The sequence below is a fragment of the Antechinus flavipes genome, chromosome 6 (genome assembly GCF_016432865.1).
Source record: "Antechinus flavipes isolate AdamAnt ecotype Samford, QLD, Australia chromosome 6, AdamAnt_v2, whole genome shotgun sequence".
In the NCBI taxonomy this organism is placed as follows: domain Eukaryota; kingdom Metazoa; phylum Chordata; class Mammalia; order Dasyuromorphia; family Dasyuridae; genus Antechinus; species Antechinus flavipes.
This window is the reverse complement of record NC_067403.1, coordinates 190,487,167-190,508,413: the sequence shown is the minus strand read 5'-3', so window position 1 is coordinate 190,508,413 and position 21,247 is coordinate 190,487,167. Positions and strand designations below refer to the sequence as shown.

Below are 21,247 nucleotides of genomic sequence, written 5' to 3'. Positions count from 1 at the left end.
TTTTGATGACTATAGAGTCCAGGGGAGATAATTCTTTAATTTCTCTACAACTCTACTTTCTTCTCACAGAGGGAGATAAGTACATGCACCCATAGTGGTTCATTATTCCCATTACATCTATATTGATATATGAGGAAGGTAAGAGTCCCAATGGAAAAAAAAGGGGGAAAAGTTGGCTTAACTGATAAAAAATCCTTTGTTTTCATAAGGATAAATTGCATTTGTTCTATATTTAAAGTTTTGTTAGCCTTAGTGCCTGCATTTGAGCTGAAGATATCCTTCTTCCCTGCTTCCCTCCTTTCCTTCCTTTCTTCCTTCCTCCTTCCCTCCCTCTCTCCCTTCTTCCTTCTTTCCCTCCCTCCTTTCCTCTCTCCCTCCCTCCCTCCTTCTTCTCTTCATCTCTCCCTTCCTTCTTGTCTTCCTTCTTCCCTTCCTCCCTCCCTCCCTCCTTCCCTCTCTCTCTTCCTTCCTTCTTTCCTCCCTCCCTCCCTCCCTCTCTTCCTTCCTATCTCCCTCTCTTCCTCCCTTCCTTCCTCTCTTCTTTCCTTTCCTCCTTCCTTTTCATGGAGACCCAAGTATAAACTGAAATTTGATATTTGCTAGGTTAGACATGGGCCATGTAGAACATTTATTTGGTAAGAGGCCTCCAAGATTTAATCTATTCTATAAAAGCCCTGAGCTATTCTGGGTTAAAAGTTATAATACTATTCTATTACCCCCAACTTCTTTGGCAAGAACTGAATTTTCTCCCCAAAACATAAAAGGAAGATTGATTTGCTCTAATATCTGAAATAGTGACATGGTATTTGAAGAAGTTAGATGTCCTATGGGAGGGGAAAAGTGGAGAATGAGGGAGAAAAATTTGGAACACAAGGTTTTGCAAGGACGAGTGTTGAAAACTATCTTTGTATGTATTTTGAAAAAAAAAACTATTGTTAAAAAAAGAAGAAGAACAAGTTAGGATCTCAGTAGATAGAGCACCAATCCTAGAGACAGGAGAATCTAAGTTCAATTTTGATCTTAGACATTTACCAGCTGTATTATCCTGGGTAAGTCACCTAACTGTTTGCTTCAGTTTCCTCATCTTTAAAAGGAATTGGAGAAAAAAATGGCAAACCACTCTAATATCTCTGCCAAGAAAACTCCAAACAGGGTCTCAAAGAATTAAAAACAAATGAAAATAACTTTACTTCCTCAAGATATGCAATTAAACAAAGAATTTGAAATGATGTGGAAAAAGAGTTTCACATCAAACAACAACATAATGAGAAGAGAATTGGACACTAAATCAAGGGTCTTGAATTCAAAGTCTGATTTTGTATTTGATTCACTTTATGCCCTTGAGCAAGTTATCTTTGTAAACACAGTTTCTCAATATGTAAAATGGGGATAATAATGCATCTCCCTCCCTTCCTCATAAAATTGTTTCTAGGTCAGACATATACTCAAAATGCCTTGGGAATTCTTTAGATCAAAGAGGCTTAATGAAGGGGTTGAACTAGCTTTAAATATCCTTAAGATTCTTTTGAAAAACTATTAGATCCTGGTATAGATTTAACAGAAAATGCTATTATTCTATAATTCTACTTCTAGTACATAGGAAGGATTGCATTAGTAAACTTCTAAAGACATTTCCTCATATGTTTATTATTAAAATAGTAGAAGGATGTGGTAGACATAGCAGAAAGATTTTTTGCATCAAACATGCACATTATTTTCCTTCCAGGATCTGTTGTGATTAAAGGTGATGTGACCAAGAGGAGTGTTTACCTCTCCAGTGGTACTTATTATATTTTGTCTTGAATTATAGCTATTTACTTGGTGATCTCATCTACGCCCATGAATTTTATTATCATCTGTATAGTGAATTCCCAGATCTATATATAAATCTCTCATTTTTCTTCTGACCTATAATCAAGCATTTCCCACTGGTTATTGGACATCTCAAAATGAATATCCCACACACTTCGTAAGCTCAGCATATACAAAACAAAACTCACTATCTCCCCTTCTTTCCCCCCCAAAAAAACCACAACCCCGATTTGGAACTTTCTTTCACCGTGAAGAGTATTGTCATCCTCCTAATTACCTACATTCACAGACTTAAGTATCATCTTCAACTCTTCACTCCAAGTAACCTCATTCAGTCTGTGGACCAGTCTTGCCATTTCTACTTGCACATCTCTAGAATAGATTTCCTTCTCTTCATTCACACAGCTACTAATGTAGTTCAGGCTTTCCTCATTTCTTGACTAGATTATTGCAATAGCCTTCTAATTGGTTTCCTGGCCTTAATTCTCTCCCCATACAAATCCTTCCTTTTCTCAACTGCCACGATGATTTCCCTAAATTGAACATTTGCCAGTGTCACCCAGTAGACTCTTATAGTTCTCTATTAAGTCTAGGATCAGATAGAAGCTCTTCCCTTTTGCATTTAATGCTCTTTACAGCATGGCACCTTCGTACCCTTCCCTGTAACCTTTGATAGCGCTATAATGGCCTTGCTAGCTATTCTTCAATCAGTGCACTTCATCTCCCATCTCTTTGTTTTTCTACCAGCTGGCACTTGTGCATAGAGTGCTCTCTCACCTCACATCCATGTCTTAGGTTCCTGGACATCTTCAAGACTCAGCTTAAATCCCACCTTATTCAGGAAGCCTTTCCCAATGTCTTCCTCTCTAAGATTGTTGTTTAGTCATGTTCAATTCTTTGTGACTCCCATGGATCATATCATCCATGAGATTTTCTGAAACAAAGATACTAGAGTGGTTTGCCATTTTCTTCTCCAGTGGAGAGGTTAAGGGACTTATTTAAAGTCACACATCCAGTGAATGTTTAAGGTTGACTTTGAACTTAGTTCTTCCTGACTTCAGTGCTTTATCCCTTGAGTCACCCAGGTGCCTCTTTAAGAATATCGACCATCTATTCCATATCTGTATTTTGCATATACTTAGTTATATGCATATTGCCTACATTCCAGTCAAATTGAACTATTCCTTATTCCTCTAAATATACTCGGTCCTACTACAATTTCATATGTGTATTTATACATTACCTATGTCTGAAATGCCCTATCTGTCTTAGTTCCTCTGTTGAATTCCTATAATTTTGCACAGTCCTTCCTTACTTAAGTCCAATTCACTTGCATATCATGGTATTACCTCCCTGATGTCATGGTCCTCATTGAGAACAAAGAACACACAATAAGAACTCATTTTTTAAAACTTAATTCAAATTCAATTTCTTATAGAAATTCTTCTCTGATTTCTCATTTGTCAACAATCTTGTCTCTTTAGACCTCATGTAATACTTTATTTTATATTTACTCATCATATAATGTTGTGTATTATATTGATCACAACAATTTGGTAAAGAAGGCACCAAAAATGCTGAAGAAAATAACACCTTAAAAAACAGACTAAGGTAAATGGTAAAAGAGTTACAAAAATACACTGAAGAGAAAAAATACATTTAAAAGAATGATTGAGAAAATGGAAAAAGAGATGCAAAAGTTCAATTTCTTTAGAAAACAATTCCTTAAAAAATAGAATTGGGCAAGTGGAAATAATGACTCCATGAGACATCAAGGATTAATCAAACAAATTTGGACACTAATGCAATGTTAGTGGAGTAAACTGATCCAATCATTTTAGAGAGTAATTTGGAACTATGCTAAAAAGAACTATAATTGTGCATACCCTTTGACCTAGTAATAGCTCTACTAGATCTGTACCCCAAAGATATTTTTTAAAAAGAGAAAAGAACTACATATACAAAATATTCATAGTTCTTTTTGTGGTAGAAAAGAGTTGGAAATTGAGGGGATGTTCATCAATTGAGGAATAGATTGTGATGGAATAACATGGTGTTATAAAAAATGATGTGCAGGATGTTCTCAGAAAAAGCTGGAAGGACTTGCTTGCCTCCTTAATGAGGGGGAATAGAAGGAAAGGAGGGAAGGAGAAAATTTGGAACTTAAAACATAAAAGAAAATTAAAGCTAAGAATTTTTTTACATGAAATTGGAAAAAAATTAAAATGATAAAGTGCTTAGACTTATATTTGGGAAGATGATAGATGTGTCCTTTCTGATCCTTGTTGGCATCAAGGTTCACAGAGTAAATCCAGTTATGTCAGGCTTTCCGGTGACTTTCTTATATCTTGAAGTTAAGAAAAGAATAGAGAGAGAAAAGAAGAGGAATACTCTGGCATGGGAGTGAAGGGAAAGGGGAAAGGAAGGTTTAGATAAATAAGTCTCCAAGATCGAGGTTGAGTGATAAAAGTGGATAGTGGAAACCTCAAAAGAGGAAAGGTTATTTAGTGATGATGAGAGAGGCTGGACGTAGGAAATTGGAACAGGAGAGAAATGAGACAAAGGGGTATTCAGACTCTTCCACTTAGATAAATGAGACATGAGAGAAAGTGTAGCCAGTAGTGGAAAAGTTATTGAGGAAAGCAGTCTTCAGGAAGGAGCCAGGTCTCAGTAAGTCATTCAGCTTTTACTCAGTAAGTGACAGGTGATGATGGGAATGAAAAGGAAAAGGTTTAAGCTGAAATGAAATTTGTTAATTATGGAGCAAGTATTTCAGAGGTTACAATTCAGTTGAATGGTTAAATGACTCTATTCTCAGTGCTGAATCCTATAGTGAAATTTGTGTGGACCCTTTAGAGGAAGAAAGATCACAGAAGCTCTTGTTAGGGTTGTATGTTGTATTGGCTATTGTGTCTTCCTACACTGTATTTAACATTAATTCACATACTCCCCTCAAAGATTGTAGTGATTTGTGGGAGAGTGCACCTCTATTTAAGTGAGAAATGCTTGGTGATCAGTTTTTGCTTTGCCATTGGAGTAAATACTTTGCTGACTTAAAAAAAAAAAAAAAAAGAATAGGGGCTTGTAAGCAAGCCATGCACAAGGTTACTCCTAATCCATAACGTAGTAGCAGGCACTCTTCTGGAAATCTAACCTTCTACTGTCAGAGTGAGTTAGGAGAGTGAGCCCAGCGGTATTATATATGTGTGCATGGAAATATGTATGTATCTATATGCACAAGTATACAGGTATCTATCTATATGCACACATATAAATATATACTCACACCTTATTGTTCAGTTATGTCTGCCTCTTTGGTAACTTGGTGTACCATAGCATGCCAATCCTGTCCATGTGTACATGGGATTTTCTTTTTTTTTCTCTTTCCTTCCTTCCTTCCTTCTTCCTTCCTTCCTTCCTTCCTTCCTTCCTTCCTTCCTTCCTTTCTTTTTTTTGGCCTGGCAACTGGGGTTAAGTGACTTGCCCAGGGTCACACAACTAGGAAGTGTTAAGTGTCTGAAACCAGATTTGAATTCAGATCCTCCTGACTTCAGGTCTGGTGCTCTATCCACTCCACCACTCAGCTGTCCCTTCATGGGGTTTTCATGACAAAGATAACTGGAGAGGTTTGCATTTCCTAGATAAATATAAATGTAGTGTTCTATATACATAGTTTTTCTTCCATTGCACTATAAGCTTCTTGAGGATTTTCATTTTTTTGTGCTTATATCCCAAGCATGTAGCACGTACCTGATACAGTTTAGTGTATGTTTATTGAATGAATGAATGAATGAATGACTCCTGGACCCCAGCAGGGTCTACTGGGAAAATTAGTGGAGTTAAGCATCAGAACTCTTAGTTAGGTCCTAGCTGTTTGCTTGTGGAAGCTATTTTTTCCTTTTTGGTTTGTTCCTCACTGTAAAATAGTTTGGCATTTACTGTCCTTAAGGTCTTTTCTACTTTGATAGTTTTAAGTGCCAAATAAACAGCACAGACAATAATGCGATGTTTAGACAGCACTGAGCTTGGATCGGAGTCAGAACACTTAAGTTTGAGTCTTCTCTCTGTCCCCTACTAGTTGTGTGAGCTTGGGCCAAATCACGTCCCTTCTCTGAGCCTCAGTTTCTCTGTCTTGTTAAACAGACGGATAGAGTCCTGCTGGCGACGGCTGGGCTGTCAGCTGTGTCTGTTTCTGAGCAGAGCATTGTGGGGCTCGTAGTCCGCTCCTCCCATGGCCATCCAGAGATGCGATAGGTTTGGGGCGCACCGCCTACACTTCCCAGGGTGCTTTCCTGGGGGATGGCAAGGGAGGGAGGAGAACTCTTCTCCCTCCCAGAGTCGGAGACCTGTCATTGAGCTTGGGCTGGGTTACCACCTGGCCTGCGGGGCGGGCGGAGAGCCGGGTGAACTGTGGTGGCAGCTGAGAGGGAAAGAGGGAGGCGGGGAGGGAAAGGGGAGGGAGGCGCGCCCGGGGAAGTGAGTGACAGAGCTGTCAGTGGGGATGGTGAACAGAACGAGAGCTGGGGTTGCCTGCGGACCTGCCACCGCGGGGCCCGTGGGAAGAACAGCGCGCGCCGCCCTAGCGCCAGCTGCGCCCTTCTTGAGGCGCGCGGGGCCGCTCTTGCCCAGTTGGCCGGAGGGGATGCGGTGCAACTGACCCCGGGAACTAAAGGGCGGTGTCAGCTGGGAGGGAGGGGGCGTGGACCACCGCTTATAACCCGATCCCGGGCGAGGAAGGGAGGGATGTAGCAGCGCTCCCCTCTCACAGGCTGATAGAGCGCGGCTGCTTCTGCTGTTGCTACTGCTGCTACTATTGCAGCTGCTGCAGCTGCTGCTGCTCGTGGGACTTTTTGATGCGTAACAGGTAGGAGAGGGTGGGGAAGTGGAGCCATCCCAGTCTGAGCCAGCGGCGGCAGCAGCGGAGAGGACCGGCGCCCAGCGCATCCACCTCGACCCTGGGGAAGCCGGCCAGAAGAGGCTGCAGGAGCGAGCTGGACCCGCTAACCACGGGCGGCTTCGGGGAAAATGAGCACAGGTAAGTGCGGCTCGCGCTTTCCAGCACTTGGGGACTGAGCCCGCCGAGAGAGAAGGGGAGGGCAAAGGAGAAGGGGTTGGCCAGCTAGGAGGGGCTTCATTCTGTTCAGCCACTTGAGGGGGAGGAATCCTCCTAGTCGCTGTATGAGTGGGTAAGTCTTTTTTTTTTTTTTTTTTTTTTTTTTTTCTTTTCTGGATCTCAGTTTCCCTATCTCAGTATCCCTATACAAGGAGAGGGTTGGACTAGCTGATTTCAGAAATCTCCTCCAGCTCTGGAAGCATTCTGACATTCTGATTTTTAAAGGATTTTCACTAGCACGCTTCCCCCTTCCCATCTTAAAATCTTGAGATCTTAAAATGAGAAGGGGAGGTATTTTTTTTAGGACATTTCAGGCCGCCGCTTGGGCCTGAAACCCTGCATATCTTGTTTCTGAGAGTGGAGGAAAAAGCTGCAGTAGTTTTCTGGTGACCCCACCCTAGTTCTTCTAACGAGATTTTCTGAAGCCCAACAAGGGGATGCGGGCAACAGCTCTGTGTCACATCTTATTGATGATAATAAAAATACATTGCTTTCTCTTTTATTAAGGGTAATCTTAAGAAGGATCCTGAGAGGTAGGGTGTAAACGTATTGTAATTCCCATTTCAGTGGGGTGAAAGAGGTTCAGAAGGGAAAATGACCTACCCAGCAGCGCACTGCTGCGATTCTGGGGTGGTCAATAGATGTCTTGGGTTCAGTAGCTTTTACTAACAGTCAGCATCCAAGTGTTCTGTTACCCCTCACCCTTTTCTCCTCCTTTCTAGTCTACTAGCCAGTCTAAAGTCAATATCTTTTTCCTTTCTCAGTCATTCCTTCTTTGCGGTTCCATCACGTTATAATGCAGGTTTCTTTCCAGCCCAGAAAATAACTGAGGCTAGCACCGTTTTTCTCTGTGTCTGTCTGGATTTGGAAAGAAGCCCTATCATCTTGCAGCACCGGTCTCTTGCTGCTATAGCTGCTACTGCAGGGCTCTCCAGCCATCCGAGCCGAGCGCCCCTCCTCCGACTAATAATAGGCACCCGGGAGCTCTGGCTGGCGGCGGATTATTCCAGGCGCCCAGACATGGCATGGAACTTTGGGGTTCTGGGGGTGGGGATGTTTAAGGTGCCCAGTCGGATGAAAAATAGGAAGCTCAGCTCTCTCTCTTCCCTGCCTCAACCTGCCAAGCTAACTGCAGTGAGTGTCAGTTTCAGGAATAGAAGAGCTAGCTCTGTCCAAGCTCTCTTTGGAAAGGCATTGAGGAAGGAGCCCCTCTGTCAGCTTGAGGGGGACTGAAGGTGGGAGGTGGGATTGTTGGTGAGAAACGGGATTGCCGAGAGCCAGAGGAGCCGAAGACCTGGCAGACTGAGGAAAGGCCTTTTATAGGGAGCGTTAAAGGGTATAGGTGATGGTGATGGCTAAAATGGGGAGGTCTGAAAGGGGACTTTATGATGTGTTCAAGAGGGGGATTTCTGAGGACAATCTTCCAGGAGGCTGAGAGGAAGGGAGCCCAGAAGGATAGCCAGTGACACTCTGGGCTCCCAATTTATGAGCCGGGACACTCACACCTAGCGAACGATTTCAATCCATGCCTTCAAGGAACCCAAATGTGGGTCATCTCTACCACGTAATTCAGTTGTCCCTATAACATCCTCCCCGCCCCCACCTTATAGGCCTTTTTTCTATACCATGCCCTCCCTCATCTGTTATCACAGATAATTTAATTTTAGTGCTTGTAGAGATCTTACATCTAAGTCGAGAGTTTTGGGGGATTTTGGGGAGTTTTTTTGTTTTTTGGTAATTTGGGGAAGCCTATAAACCCCTTCTCTGAATACTGTTTTTAAGCGATTGAAGGAAATGCTAAATTTCATTTAGAGGATAGTGAAAATAAAAATGTAATTTCCCCTCCCTCCCCATCCAAGTTCAGAACTCCCTAAAATCTGTCCCTGGAATCTGGAAGGCTGTGGACTATAGGTTAAGAACTCCTGATTAAGTAAATGGGTTTATTTTGTGGATAAGGAAGTCAAGTCAATAAGCATTTATTAAGTGAGGCTTGGTCCATATTAGACACAATAAATATTTGTTGATTTAAGGGCCTGGTATATGTGATACAAAGCCCTAGAGATACAAAGAAAGGCAACAACAGTCCCTGCTTAGTAAATAGAGCTCTCTGAACCTAGAATAAGGAGATCTGAATTCAAATTCTGTTTGAGACATAATAGCAGTATAATCTTCCAAAGTCAGTTAACTTCTGTCTGTTTCAGTTTCTTCATCTGTAAAATACAAATAATAACCACCTATATCACCTAGTTGTAAGACAAAATAATATATTTGCGTACCATTTGGCAATATATAAATGCTAGCTATTAGCTAAGACCAAAAAAAGTTAAGTGAGAATAATTAATGGGTGTGGTAGATAAAGTGAGGTGGTAGATATGAGTAGTTTGTAGATGCTTTTAAACTGTACAAATGGAATAGAAATTAATATGAAATCTTATTATTATTAGTTTTGATTGAAATTCTTTTAATCCAGAGCTTGTTATCACATATACCTGGAATACAGTCTCTTCTCACTTCTCTTAGAAAATCATTCCTTTCCTCACAAATTTAGCTTAAATTCTATCTTGACACGACCTTTCACAATTACCTAATTGCTAATCATAAAATTATTCTGTATTTATAAATTCATGTGGTTATCCAATAGAATGTAAGCATTATAAGGACAAGAACTATGTGACTTTTTCTCTTTGTATTCCCATAATGTGCAGCACAAAGCAAAGCATAATAGATACTAAAGTAATATTCATTGGTTGAAAAATTGATTTCAGTCTAAGACTGAAAAAGGTGGGTTAGCCATATGATGGAAGCTAATAGCTTGAGTGCTCCACATGCTACCCACAAAATGCAAAAAAGATATAGAGGAAGTCTTTTAGCATAGATGGACTTCACTCTGTACCAGTATAGGAGGAGCCAACACTGATGATATATCCATTGAAGTAAAAGAAAGAATTTTTTAAACAATTAAAGCTGTGCATAAGTGGCACAGACTGTTTTCTGAAATAGTGAGTTCCCTGGATACAGAATATAGTCAAGGAGTCTCTTTTATCAGGTAGGGCATTAGATCTTCAGAAGCCTCTTCCAACTCCAAGCCTCTGTTTATTTGCCACTCTTTTATCTAATTATCACTCGTGGTAATGGTAATGATATCCTACCTGATGCTTCAAAATCCTGGAAGAAAAACTTGTCACCAAAAAAAGACTAAGATTGAATCTTAACATCCAGTTTCCTCAGTTGTGAAATTAATCACTTAGATTATATGAGCAAGATTCTTCCTTTAATGTCCATGATTCTATAATCAGATGAAGCTGCCCATTTTCAGTTTTTGAAACTAAACATATTACATTGTCTGAAAATTATTTTAAAAAATTCCTAGCAATTTTGGTTTTAAGAAGTTTTGAAAGGGATTTTAAGATAGTCAACTCTCCTCCTCAAGTTTTGCAATGAATACTAAATCAGTACACGGTCCAAACCAGAGATTAGTTCATTCAAAATATTTATTCACTGAATTTTTTTTTTAAAAGACACCTCTTAAAGTCTATTAAAAATAAAGATACTCTTAATGGAGGATTCAAAGAGGGGGTAATGTTTGGGTATGAAAAGCATAATTTTATGTTTGCTATGACAATAATTGATACCTTTTTATGTTTTTCTAATAAACAAAGGAGGGACAATCTATGAGAGGAAGAAACTAGAACCGGCTAATGTCAGAGTAGGAAGAGAGAATAACAATTCAGCTGCTCTCATTTCTTTAGCACCTTAAAGTTGATAAAATGCTTTCCTCTTCACTTTTTCATAAACTTGGATGTAAAGCAGTTTGTCAAAGTTCATATAGTCAATAGGAAAGGAAGGATTGGAGGGGAGGTTTCTTTCCTCACAGACCTCTATAAGAGACATTTTTTTTTTTTTTAATCTTTCAATTATACTTCTGCTAAAATCTTTGGCTAATGTTTTACTATGACATGATTTGACTGTGAACTTTTTTTTTTTCTGAGGCAATTGGGAATAAGTAACTTGCCCAGGAACCCACAGCTAGGAAGTGTTAAGTGTCTGAGATCAGATTTGAACTCAGGTCCTCCTGACTTCAAGGCTGGTGCTCTATTCACTACACCAACTAGCTGCCCTGACCATAAACTCTTATAGGCTGTATTTCAGCTCAGGCTGGAAGTGCTCTGAGTAAGGGCCCAGAAATGAGTTGTTTTATTTTTTTAACTGAGGAACAGCTTTGCTAAGACATGAGAACTACATCACCAGATGGTAGGCTGTAGCAACTCATTAAGACTATATGCTAAAGTCTGGAAAATTACAATCAATATTGATGGAAGGAATAATCATACATCATTATATTATTACAGTTAATTCATTATTTGTGTTATTAATGTTTATTGTAAAGTATCCAAGGAATAGCACCGTGCTCCTAATGGGATCCAAGTTGGATCACATGGATCTCATGTTTTTGTCACATTCCAGAGTTCACAAAGCTAATTCTCACAAAAGCACTAAATAATGCAGGTAGTTTGATGATTAGTCCTATTTTACAGAAAAAGAAACTGAGGCTTGGCAATTAATTTTGCCCAAAGCACTTCTGTAGTAAATAATGGAACTAGAACTGAACCTAGATTTCCAGATTTCAAAATCCAGTGATATTCCCAATGTGCTACTCTCCCACCTCTCTCACTATAAATATGCTAACTTTCATTGCCAGATGCTATCATGCTCACGACTAGCACCATCATTCCTCCACTTTCTAATTTGCTACTTTTGATATGCCTCTAATTTTTATCAATTAATTAATACAATTTAAATATTAATACAGTATTAAGGAAATTTTAAACAGTATCCTTTTTTATTTTCAGCTTAAGATTGTGCTTCATTACTTTCTGATATCTCTGATACTTATAGACATGTTTTAAAACTTTTTTTTTCAATAGTAATAGCATCCATTCTCTTCTACTAGAAAATTAGTGAACATGTAGTTAAAAAAAACTGTGTTCAAGTCCCCACTCCATTGTTCTTCTAAGAAACCTTTGAATGAGTTATATAAATTTTATGATGCTCAGTTTTCTTATTTGTGAAATGGGAATAATGATATTTACATTTTTTCCAACAAAATTGTGGAGAAAGTAACACCATGTAGGTTTTTTTGGCAGAGATACTGGAGTGGTTTGCTATTTCCTTCTTCAGCTCATTTTACAGATGAGAAAACTGAGGCAAACAGGTTGAAATGATTTGTAACACACAGCTAGTAAATGTCTGAGGCCAAATTTGAACTTATAAAGATGAGTTTTCTTGACTTCAGGCCAGACATTTTATTCACTGCACCTTTTATTTGCCCTTTTAAACTAGAAAGTACCATAAAAATGTAATCGACAGTATTACTAACTAAAACATATAGAACTTAAAATATTGTATATTTTAGTATTTTGAATATTTATGTATTATCACATTTGAACCTTATAGTAAATCTGTACATTTATTTTATATACCATTGCCACTTATAAGAAAAATGAGGGAGTCAGAGAAGTTAAGGAGTATGCCATGAATGCACAGCCAGGAAGTACCAGGGCTGGGATTCAAATCAAGCTTTTCTGGCTTCAGGTCCAATGCTATAGCAACCAAAGATGTTTTGTGTACAAATAATGACAGGACTGGTATGGAGGATTCACATGGTTAGAAGAGAAAGTGGGATGATCAAACAGAGGGACAAAACAGATGGACAACTCCATTGCTGCACTGGGAGCTATGAAACCAATGGAAGCACTTTAATGCACTGGGTGGATCCCCTGGAGAGAATTTATGGAAATGTATCTAGGCTAAATCCATTGATAAATTGTGATTTTCCCTGAAAGAAGGAAACCCCATGCTAATGAGATCATGATTCCATTAGAATATGAAATTATGCTTAGTCCCCTGTTCAAATCCATGTGACTGAGGAGACTAGATGGACAATTTATATCTTGAAATCATGATGCCAAAGATTAGTGAATATTGCGATACATATCTGTATAGGTTACCTGGCTCCACAAAGTGGCTGGCATATGTTATTTCTAATGAAGGTGCAAATACTGTAATTCTCCCAAAGGAGAGAGAAAAGGGGAGAAGAAAACCAACCAAGTACAGCCATCTTTCAGAACTTCTGTTCAGGCATGAATGACAGAATAGCTTTTGATCACCTTTCAAGCTCCACATTCACAGATGATCAAAAATAAAGGGAGCTTCAAAGTTCTTTCTTCAGAAGGAAGCTCTGGCTTTTAATATTGCAAAGATGTTACCATGCATACAGATGTTTAGTGATACAGTATATTACAATCTTTGATTCCTCAGCAACTTTGTGTCATCCAGAATTTATTTTTACTGCAAAGAGACAGAGAGACAGTGACAGGGTGATACACAGAAGAGAGACAGACAAACAGACAAACACAGAGAAACAGACATAGATAGAGAGACTAACACAGAGCAAGAAAGAAGCAGAGAAACCAAGAGAGAGAGAGACAAACTCAGAGACAGAGAATCAGAGAAACACAGAAACACAGAGGAGAAAAAGAGCTTTCTAAATAAACTTATGAAACAAGAATAAATATGAGTGATCACTCATAAACTATTAAAGATAAAAAATCATAGTACAGATCTAGAAAAGTCTTAGAGATAGTCTAGTGTGTTCAGTAAGGAAGGAAACTGGGGCCCAGAAAAAAGAATTGACTTGAGATTCACAGGTAAGTACAAGGGCCAGCAATGAATGCCAGATCTTTGACTCCAAGCTATGAGCAATAACAAATTTAGTTTCATTCAATGGGAAAAGTAAATTGTGGTTGTCTATCGTCCTATTCTCCTGGCCTAAATGTGTTGTCAAGATTCAGATAATCAAATTAACCCAAACCAATTCTTTGGGTACCAAAGCAATGGCGGAATACACTGAGCATGTAATCCCTTCATTGTCATGAGATTTTGTAAAGCCAAATTGAAAAACTGAGCAAACATGTTTATGTTGTATTGCATATATTAAGGCAATGAATTTTAATGAGGGAAAATGTAGTAAGAAATAGGAGATAGTGGTTTTACCTTTTACCCTTAAATTGTTATGTGACCTTAGTCAATCATTTCACTTCTCAAATCTCAGTTTTCTCATTTATAAAATGAGAGGGTTGAACTAAAGTGCTCTCTTAAATTCTTTCTAACTTGACAACTTGTGGTTCTAGTTTCTCTAATATGATACTCTAACATTCGTTTTTTAAATAGAATTTTTATAGATTTTACAGAATCTAAAAGATCTGATTATATTTTAGGAAATGTCCATTATAACTGCTGCCTTGATGTAATGTTGGGATAAGAATTATGGAAAATGCCTAAAATCTATAATTTCTGAATACCTATGTATTACCTAAGCAGTTTTCCTATTTTAGAATGACAAAGTCAGAAATGTAAGGAATTCTAAAACACAAATGATTAGACTGCAATCTCCCTTAAATTAAAAATTGTATCTCTAAATTTTGCATCTTCTCTAGTATCTATCATTTCTGCAGATGGTGGATACTTAATAAATGTTTAGATGAATGGATTGAATCTTTGAATTTGGAATGACATTTTATGCTTTTCCAATTCAATGTAAAAATAATTTTAACATTTTTTTTTTTTTTTTTTTTTTTTTTTTTTGTGGCTGAGGCAAGTGGAAGTAGGAAGTGCTAAATATCTGAGGCCAGATTTAAACTCAGGTTCCCCTGACTTCAGAGCTGGTGCTCCATCCACTGTGCCACCTAGCTGCCCCAACATTTGCTTTTTGAAATTTTGAGTTCCAAATTCTCCTCTAACTATTTCTTTGAGATGGCAAACGATTTGATAGCTGTTATATATATGCAGTCATGTAAAACATTTTCATATTAGTCATATTGTGAAAGAAAACACAGATAAAAAAACACATACAAAAATAAAATGGAAAACTTTATGCAGTAATCTGTATTCAGATTCCATCATTCTTTCTCTGGAGATGGATAGCATTTTTCATCATAAATCATTGGGATTGTCTTGGATCATTATGTTGCTAAGAATAGCTAACTCATTCACAATTGATCATCATATAATATTGCTCTTATTGTGTACAATGTTCTGCTGGTTCAACTACTTCATTTTGCCTTAGTTCCTATAAATCTTTCCAGGTTTTTTCTAAAAGCATCCTGTTCATCATTTCTTATAGTACAATAGTATTCTATCATAATCATATACCTCAACTCATTCCCCATTTGATGGACCTCCCCTCAATTTCCAGTTTTTTGCCACTACTAAAAGAGTTACTATAAATAATTTAGAATAAATAGGTCCTTTTCCTTTTTTTTTTTTTTTTCTTTAGTGTCTTGGGAATACAGATCTACTAGTGGTATTTCTGGGTCAAAGGATATACATAGATTTATAGGCTTTTGGGTCAAACTGTACTCCAGAATGATTGGATCAATGGACAGTTTTTCCAACAGTATACTCCTAATTCCAATTTTCCTACTTCCCCTCAGATATTTATCATTTTTCCTTTCTGTCATATTAGTCAATTTGATGGGTTTGAGGTGGTACCTCAGAAATGTTTTAATTTGTATTTCTCTAATCAATAGTGATTTAGGGCATTTAAAAAAAAATATGACAATATGTAGCTTTGAATTCTTCTTCCAAAAACTGCCTGTTCAAATTCTTTGACCACTTATTAATTGTGAAAATGACTTGTATTCTTATAAATTTGATTCAGAACTATAGATATTTGGGAAATATAACTTTATCAGAAACACTTGGTATAAAAATTTCCCCAGTTTTTATTTATTATAATCAATATTACCCATTTTACCTTGCATGTACTCTCTGCCTCTTATTTAGTTATAAATTCTTCCCTTATCTATAAATCTGAGAGGTAAACTATTCCATACTCCCCTAATTTCTTCCAGATGAATTTATTATCTCTATATATACATATACAAGAATTTTTAGTAGTTTGATTGGTGTGATCCTGAATTCCTGAATTAGTAATTAATTTAGATAGAATTCTCATTTTTATATATTAGCATAGACTACCCATTACATAGAGCAATCCCCCCCCCCCCAATTGTTCAGCTCTGACTTTATTTGTGTGAAAAATATTTTGTAATTGTGGTCATATAGTTCTTGAGTTTGTTTTGTCAGGTAGTTGTCCAAGTATTTTATATTGTCTACAGTTATTTTAAATGGAATTTCTCCTTTTATCTCTTGCTGCAGGAGTTTATTGGTTATATGAATGAACGGAATCATAAAAGACCACAGGACAAGGTTTTTAATTTGGGTACTCTTGATTTATTTTTAAAAAATGACTGTACTTCATATTGACTTTCTTTGTAATCCTATATACTTTATCTTATGGCTTTAAAAATATCATTCTGAGCAAGTTGTAGGCATCAACACACCACACTGTTAAAGGGATTCATGCCACAAAATAGATTGAGAACTCATGTCCTAGATTAGCAGAACTGCATAGTTTAGCTCAACTTCATAATTTTACTATATTTCTTTATACACATGCACACGCACATACACACACACTCCCTCCACCCTTTCCAAAATATTTCATGGTTAATCTATATATGGACTAATTTTTTCTAAATTTCAGTTATCTTAAAAAAAATTGATATCTTTTATTTGTACTACTATCTCATTTTCCACATACATCTCTACCTTCCTCTTCCTCCCAGTGAACCATCCTTTGTAACACACTTTTTTTTTTAAAAATAGAATTGAAGGGAAAAAAGCAATTCAGAAAAGGAATTAGTTCAGCTATAGTCTAACATCACACTCAATGCTGCACATACATAGTCCCCCCCCATTATATAAAGATGGATAGGAGATACAATTTTCCCATTTTATTGAGAAGGAAAATGAGACTTCAGGATATATGATAATGACTAATTTGATGTCACAAGATGAGGCTGTATTGGGAATCAAATCCAGGTCTAATACTGGTCAGATATTCTTCATTCAGTCACATCTTCTCTTAGTGAGTATAGTATACTTGTGATGTATTGTTTTAGGTTTAGGGAGGTGATGGTCAGAAGTAGAGTCAGCAATGAGGATGCATCTTCATTTGTATTGTCACAAACATAGAACATATCTTTGGAAGGAACTGAGAAGAGAACTAGGTAGTTTCTGGTGCTTTAAAAAAGTCCATAGTAGTTTAGAAGTATTTGCGGCATCCTATGAATTCAAAGGACTAACAATTTTCAAAGATCCCCAATCATGCCTTAAAACTCCTTTTTTTTTCCTTCTACATAGTGTTAATGTTTCCTTGAGAAATGAACAGCAAAATGCCACTTCATGACCACATGTACTATTGTCCATGGGATTTTCTTGATAAAGATACTAGAGTTATTTACTATTTCCTTCTTTAGTATGTTCCTTTTTTTTTTTTTTTTTTTTTTTAGTGACTTGCCTAGAGTTACACAGCTAATAAAGATCTAATCTTGGACTTGAACTCATATCTTCCTAATTACTGGCCCAGTGCTCTATCTACTGTACCACCTAGCTGTGGTCAACAAACCTCTTTGAAAATGGAAGCAGCATCTTACAGTGGAAAAAATCCTGTATTTGGAAAAAAGGAGCTGAGTGGCCATGCCATTCATGACCACTGTGACCTTGGACAAATCCCTTATTCATTCTCAATTTCATTTTCCTTAATTATAAAATGTGGGGGTTGGATTAAAAGACCTTATAGGTCCCTTTCTAAGTAGACCTCTCTCTAGGGCTACCTCTATAATCCTGTGATCTTTTTTTTTTTTTTTTTAAGAATCTTTATTTTAGTCCCAAAAAGAAGCAAAGGAGGCTTCTGAACCATCAACAATAGCTAGGAAGTTGGTGGAATTTAACCAGAGGAGGTCCCTTGCTCAGAGTTCTTTTAATAATCACAATTCATGTAAGTTTGGACATTTGGCTTGCAAACTGCAGAATAATCAAAAGAATTCAGTCGGGAATGATCCAATGTTATTTCATTGCTGCCAGGAAGAAGTGACAGCTGATAGTGATGGATGAATCATACATACATAAATGCACACTTGCATAGACACATGCATACATATATGCATACACACATGTAGAAGTGAAGCTCTCCAAAAGATAGAACTAGCAACTCTATATGAGTCAGGAATCTTTAAGAGTATCACTATCTTACAATGGTTTTTCATGCTAATGACCTTGAGTTATCAATAATTTAAAAATCCTTATTTAGAGACTTTCATGTAAATTTCTTAAAGTCAGAGTTTTTTTTTTGTTTGTTTATTTTTATATCTCAGTGCTTAACACATGGTTGGTGCTTAATAAATGTTTGTTGGCTGAAAGTCCTTTCCACATTAAAAAACGAGCCCAGACATCATCTTTCTTTTTTGAAATTGCTTAGGAAAACTGCCTTGATATTCTTGAAGTAGGAGGCAAAATAGAAATTTAAGAATGTACTGATGACCTCCTGAAAAAGAACCCCAAATGAAAACACCCAGGAATATTATAGCCAAATTCTAGAGCTCCTAGAACAAGGAAAAAATATTGCAAGCATCCAGAACGAAAAATTTCAAGTATTTTAGATCCACAGTCAAGATAAGACAAGATTTAACAGCTTCTGCATTAAAGAATCAAAGGACATGGAATATGATGTCTTGGAAGGCAAAGGAGCTAGGATTACAATAAAAAATCACCTACCTAACAAAACTGAATATAATCCTTCAGGAGAGAAATGGACATTCTATGAAATAGAGGATATGTAAGCATTCTTGTTGAAAAGACCAGAACAGGGGCAGCTAGATGGCGCAATGGATAGAGCATCAGCCCTGAAGCCAGGAGGACCTGAATTCAAATCTGGTCTCAGACACCTAACACTTCTTAGCTGTGTGACCCTGGGCAAGTCACTTAACCCCCATTGCCTCAGGGGGAGGAAAAAAAAAACAGAACTGAATAGACAATTTGACTTTTAAACACAAAACTCTAGAGAAGCATAAAAAGATAATCGGGAAAGGGAATTCTCAAGGGACCTAATAAAGTTAAAGTTTACATTCCTACATGGGAAGATGATACTTGTAACTCATAAGGTTACACTATCCTAATGATAGTGTAATGATAACTCATTTGGATAGTTCATAGGAATAGATAGATAGATAGATGATACAGGTTATTAAGGATCATGCCTAAATGAAGGGACAGGTCAATTCTCCAAGAGCCTCCACAGTTGTGAATCATAACATCTGAAGGAGTTGCAGAGCAGCCTTTATTGACACAAATGTTTTTTGTGAATTGGGAGTGAAATAAATTGGAGGCAGAGGGAAGAGGAGAGAGGTCAGACCACGCAACTGCATATCAGTCTCCTTGTATCATCATCATCCTCTCACATGAAGTTAGACCTCCAGCAGCCACTGGCAGGTGGAGCCCACATCACAACACAGATGTTAGTTGAATTTGTAAGGATAATGTCTAAAAAATAAATAAAATTAAGAAGTAAAAGAGGAATGTAGTAAGAAAAAGGGAAAGGGAGAGATACAATAGGTTAAAATGATATCACATAAAAGAGTCAGTGAATAGCTTTTATAGTGAAGGGGAAGAGGGGGGAGATAAAGAGGACTCATCAGAATTGGCTCAAAGAGAGAATTATATATATATATATGTGTGTGTGTGTGTGTGTGTGTGTGTGTGTGTGTGTGTGTAGTCAATTGGGCGTAGAAATAAATATATCTTATAGAAGAGAGGGCAGATGGGAGGAGGGGTAGTCAGAAGCAAAACACTTTTGAGGAAAGATAGTGGGAGAGAATAGAATAAATGAGGGAAATACAGTTAAGAAGAGTAATTGTGAAAAAAAAAGGAAGCAATTTTCTCACCTCATTTCCTAACATATAGAAAACTCTAGTTAAATGTATAAAAATAAGATCCATTTCCCCAAGTGATAAATGATCAAAAAGTATGAACAGTTTTCAGATGAAGTAATCACAACTATCTATAACCATGTGAAAAAATGCTCTAACTCACTATTGATTGGAGAAATACAAATTAAAACAAGTCTGAACTACTACCACATATCTATAGATTGGTTAATAAAACAAAAGGAAGATAACAAATGTTGGAGGGGATGTGGGAAAATTAAGACATTAATAGAGTGTTGGTAGAATTGTGAACTGATTCAACCATTCTGTGGAGCAATTTGGAGGTATCCCCAAAGAGCTATAAAAACAATCTAGGAATACCACTTTGATCTAGCAACACTACTATTAGATCTATATTCCATAAGAGAGTTTAAAAAAAGAAAAGAAAAGGATCTATATGTCAAAAAATATTTATAGCAGCTATTTTCTGAGGGCAAAAACTTGGAAACTGAAGAGATGCCCACCAATGGGGGAATAGCTGAATAAATTGTGACATGCAAACATGATTAAATACTATTGTTCTATAAAAAAAATGAGCAGAATGCTCTCAGAAAAACCTTAAAAGACTTCCATGAGCTGATATAAAGTGAAATATACTATGTACAAAGTAATGGCAATATTGTAAGATGATCACTTTGGAATGATATAAGTATTCTCAGCAATACAGTGATCATAGATAACTCTGAAAAACTTAAATTATCCATATTCAGAGAAAGAACTCATGGTATCTGAATTCAGATTGAAGCATACTTTTTTTTTAAATTTTAGTTATTTTCCTTGAGGGGTTTTTTTTTTTTTTTGAGGGGGTGTGTCTGTTTTCTTTCACAATGTTACAATCATGGGAATATTTTGCCTTACTGCACATGTATAACATATTGAATTGCTTGCATTCTCATTGGGGGAGAGGGAGGAAGGGAGGAGAGGAAGGGAGAGATTCTGGAACTCAGTTTCAAAAATGAATGTTAAAAATTGCTTTTACATGTAACTGGGGAAACATAATAAATTAATGTTTGTTGGATTAATGAATAAATAAACGAAAAATTATAGAGATGTGATTTTTAAAAAGATTCCTAACTTTTGCTTAAACATCTTAAATTTGTGTCTTATTTGCAGTTTCTTAAATGTGACATATTCTTTCAGCAATGACAACCTATTATCTTCTTGTTTAGGAGCTTGTTTAAATTAAAATAGTACCCAGCAGACATTCTTCAAGCATAAGATATGGTTCTAGGCTTTAAGGAAGTAAAGAGGTATGCTCTTTGCTCCAGAGCTTATAGTCTAAGAGGTGTATGCTTGTTTAAAACATGTATTGCATAATTATGATGGGGGAAAGGTATTAATGCAAAGGAGAGATCTAAAGTTTAGAGAGAAGTGACCCTTTTCAAGGAAATTAGGAGAGACCTCTCTGAGTAAGCATTGGGTCTTAAAAGAATAG

The 21,247-nt window shown here is 37.1% G+C and overlaps 1 protein-coding gene across 1 annotated transcript in view; it reads left to right on the top strand.

Moving 5' to 3' along the window:
• The first annotated feature begins 6,744 nt into the window (after positions 1-6,744).
• ABLIM2 (actin binding LIM protein family member 2) overlaps positions 6,745-21,247 on the top strand; it is a 310,433-nt gene continuing 295,930 nt past the window's right edge. Inside the window, exon 1 of the mRNA XM_051965979.1 lies at positions 6,745-6,847. Coding sequence (XP_051821939.1) covers positions 6,838-6,847 — 10 coding nt within the window. The 5' untranslated portion in view covers positions 6,745-6,837. The remainder of the gene's footprint in view (positions 6,848-21,247) is intronic.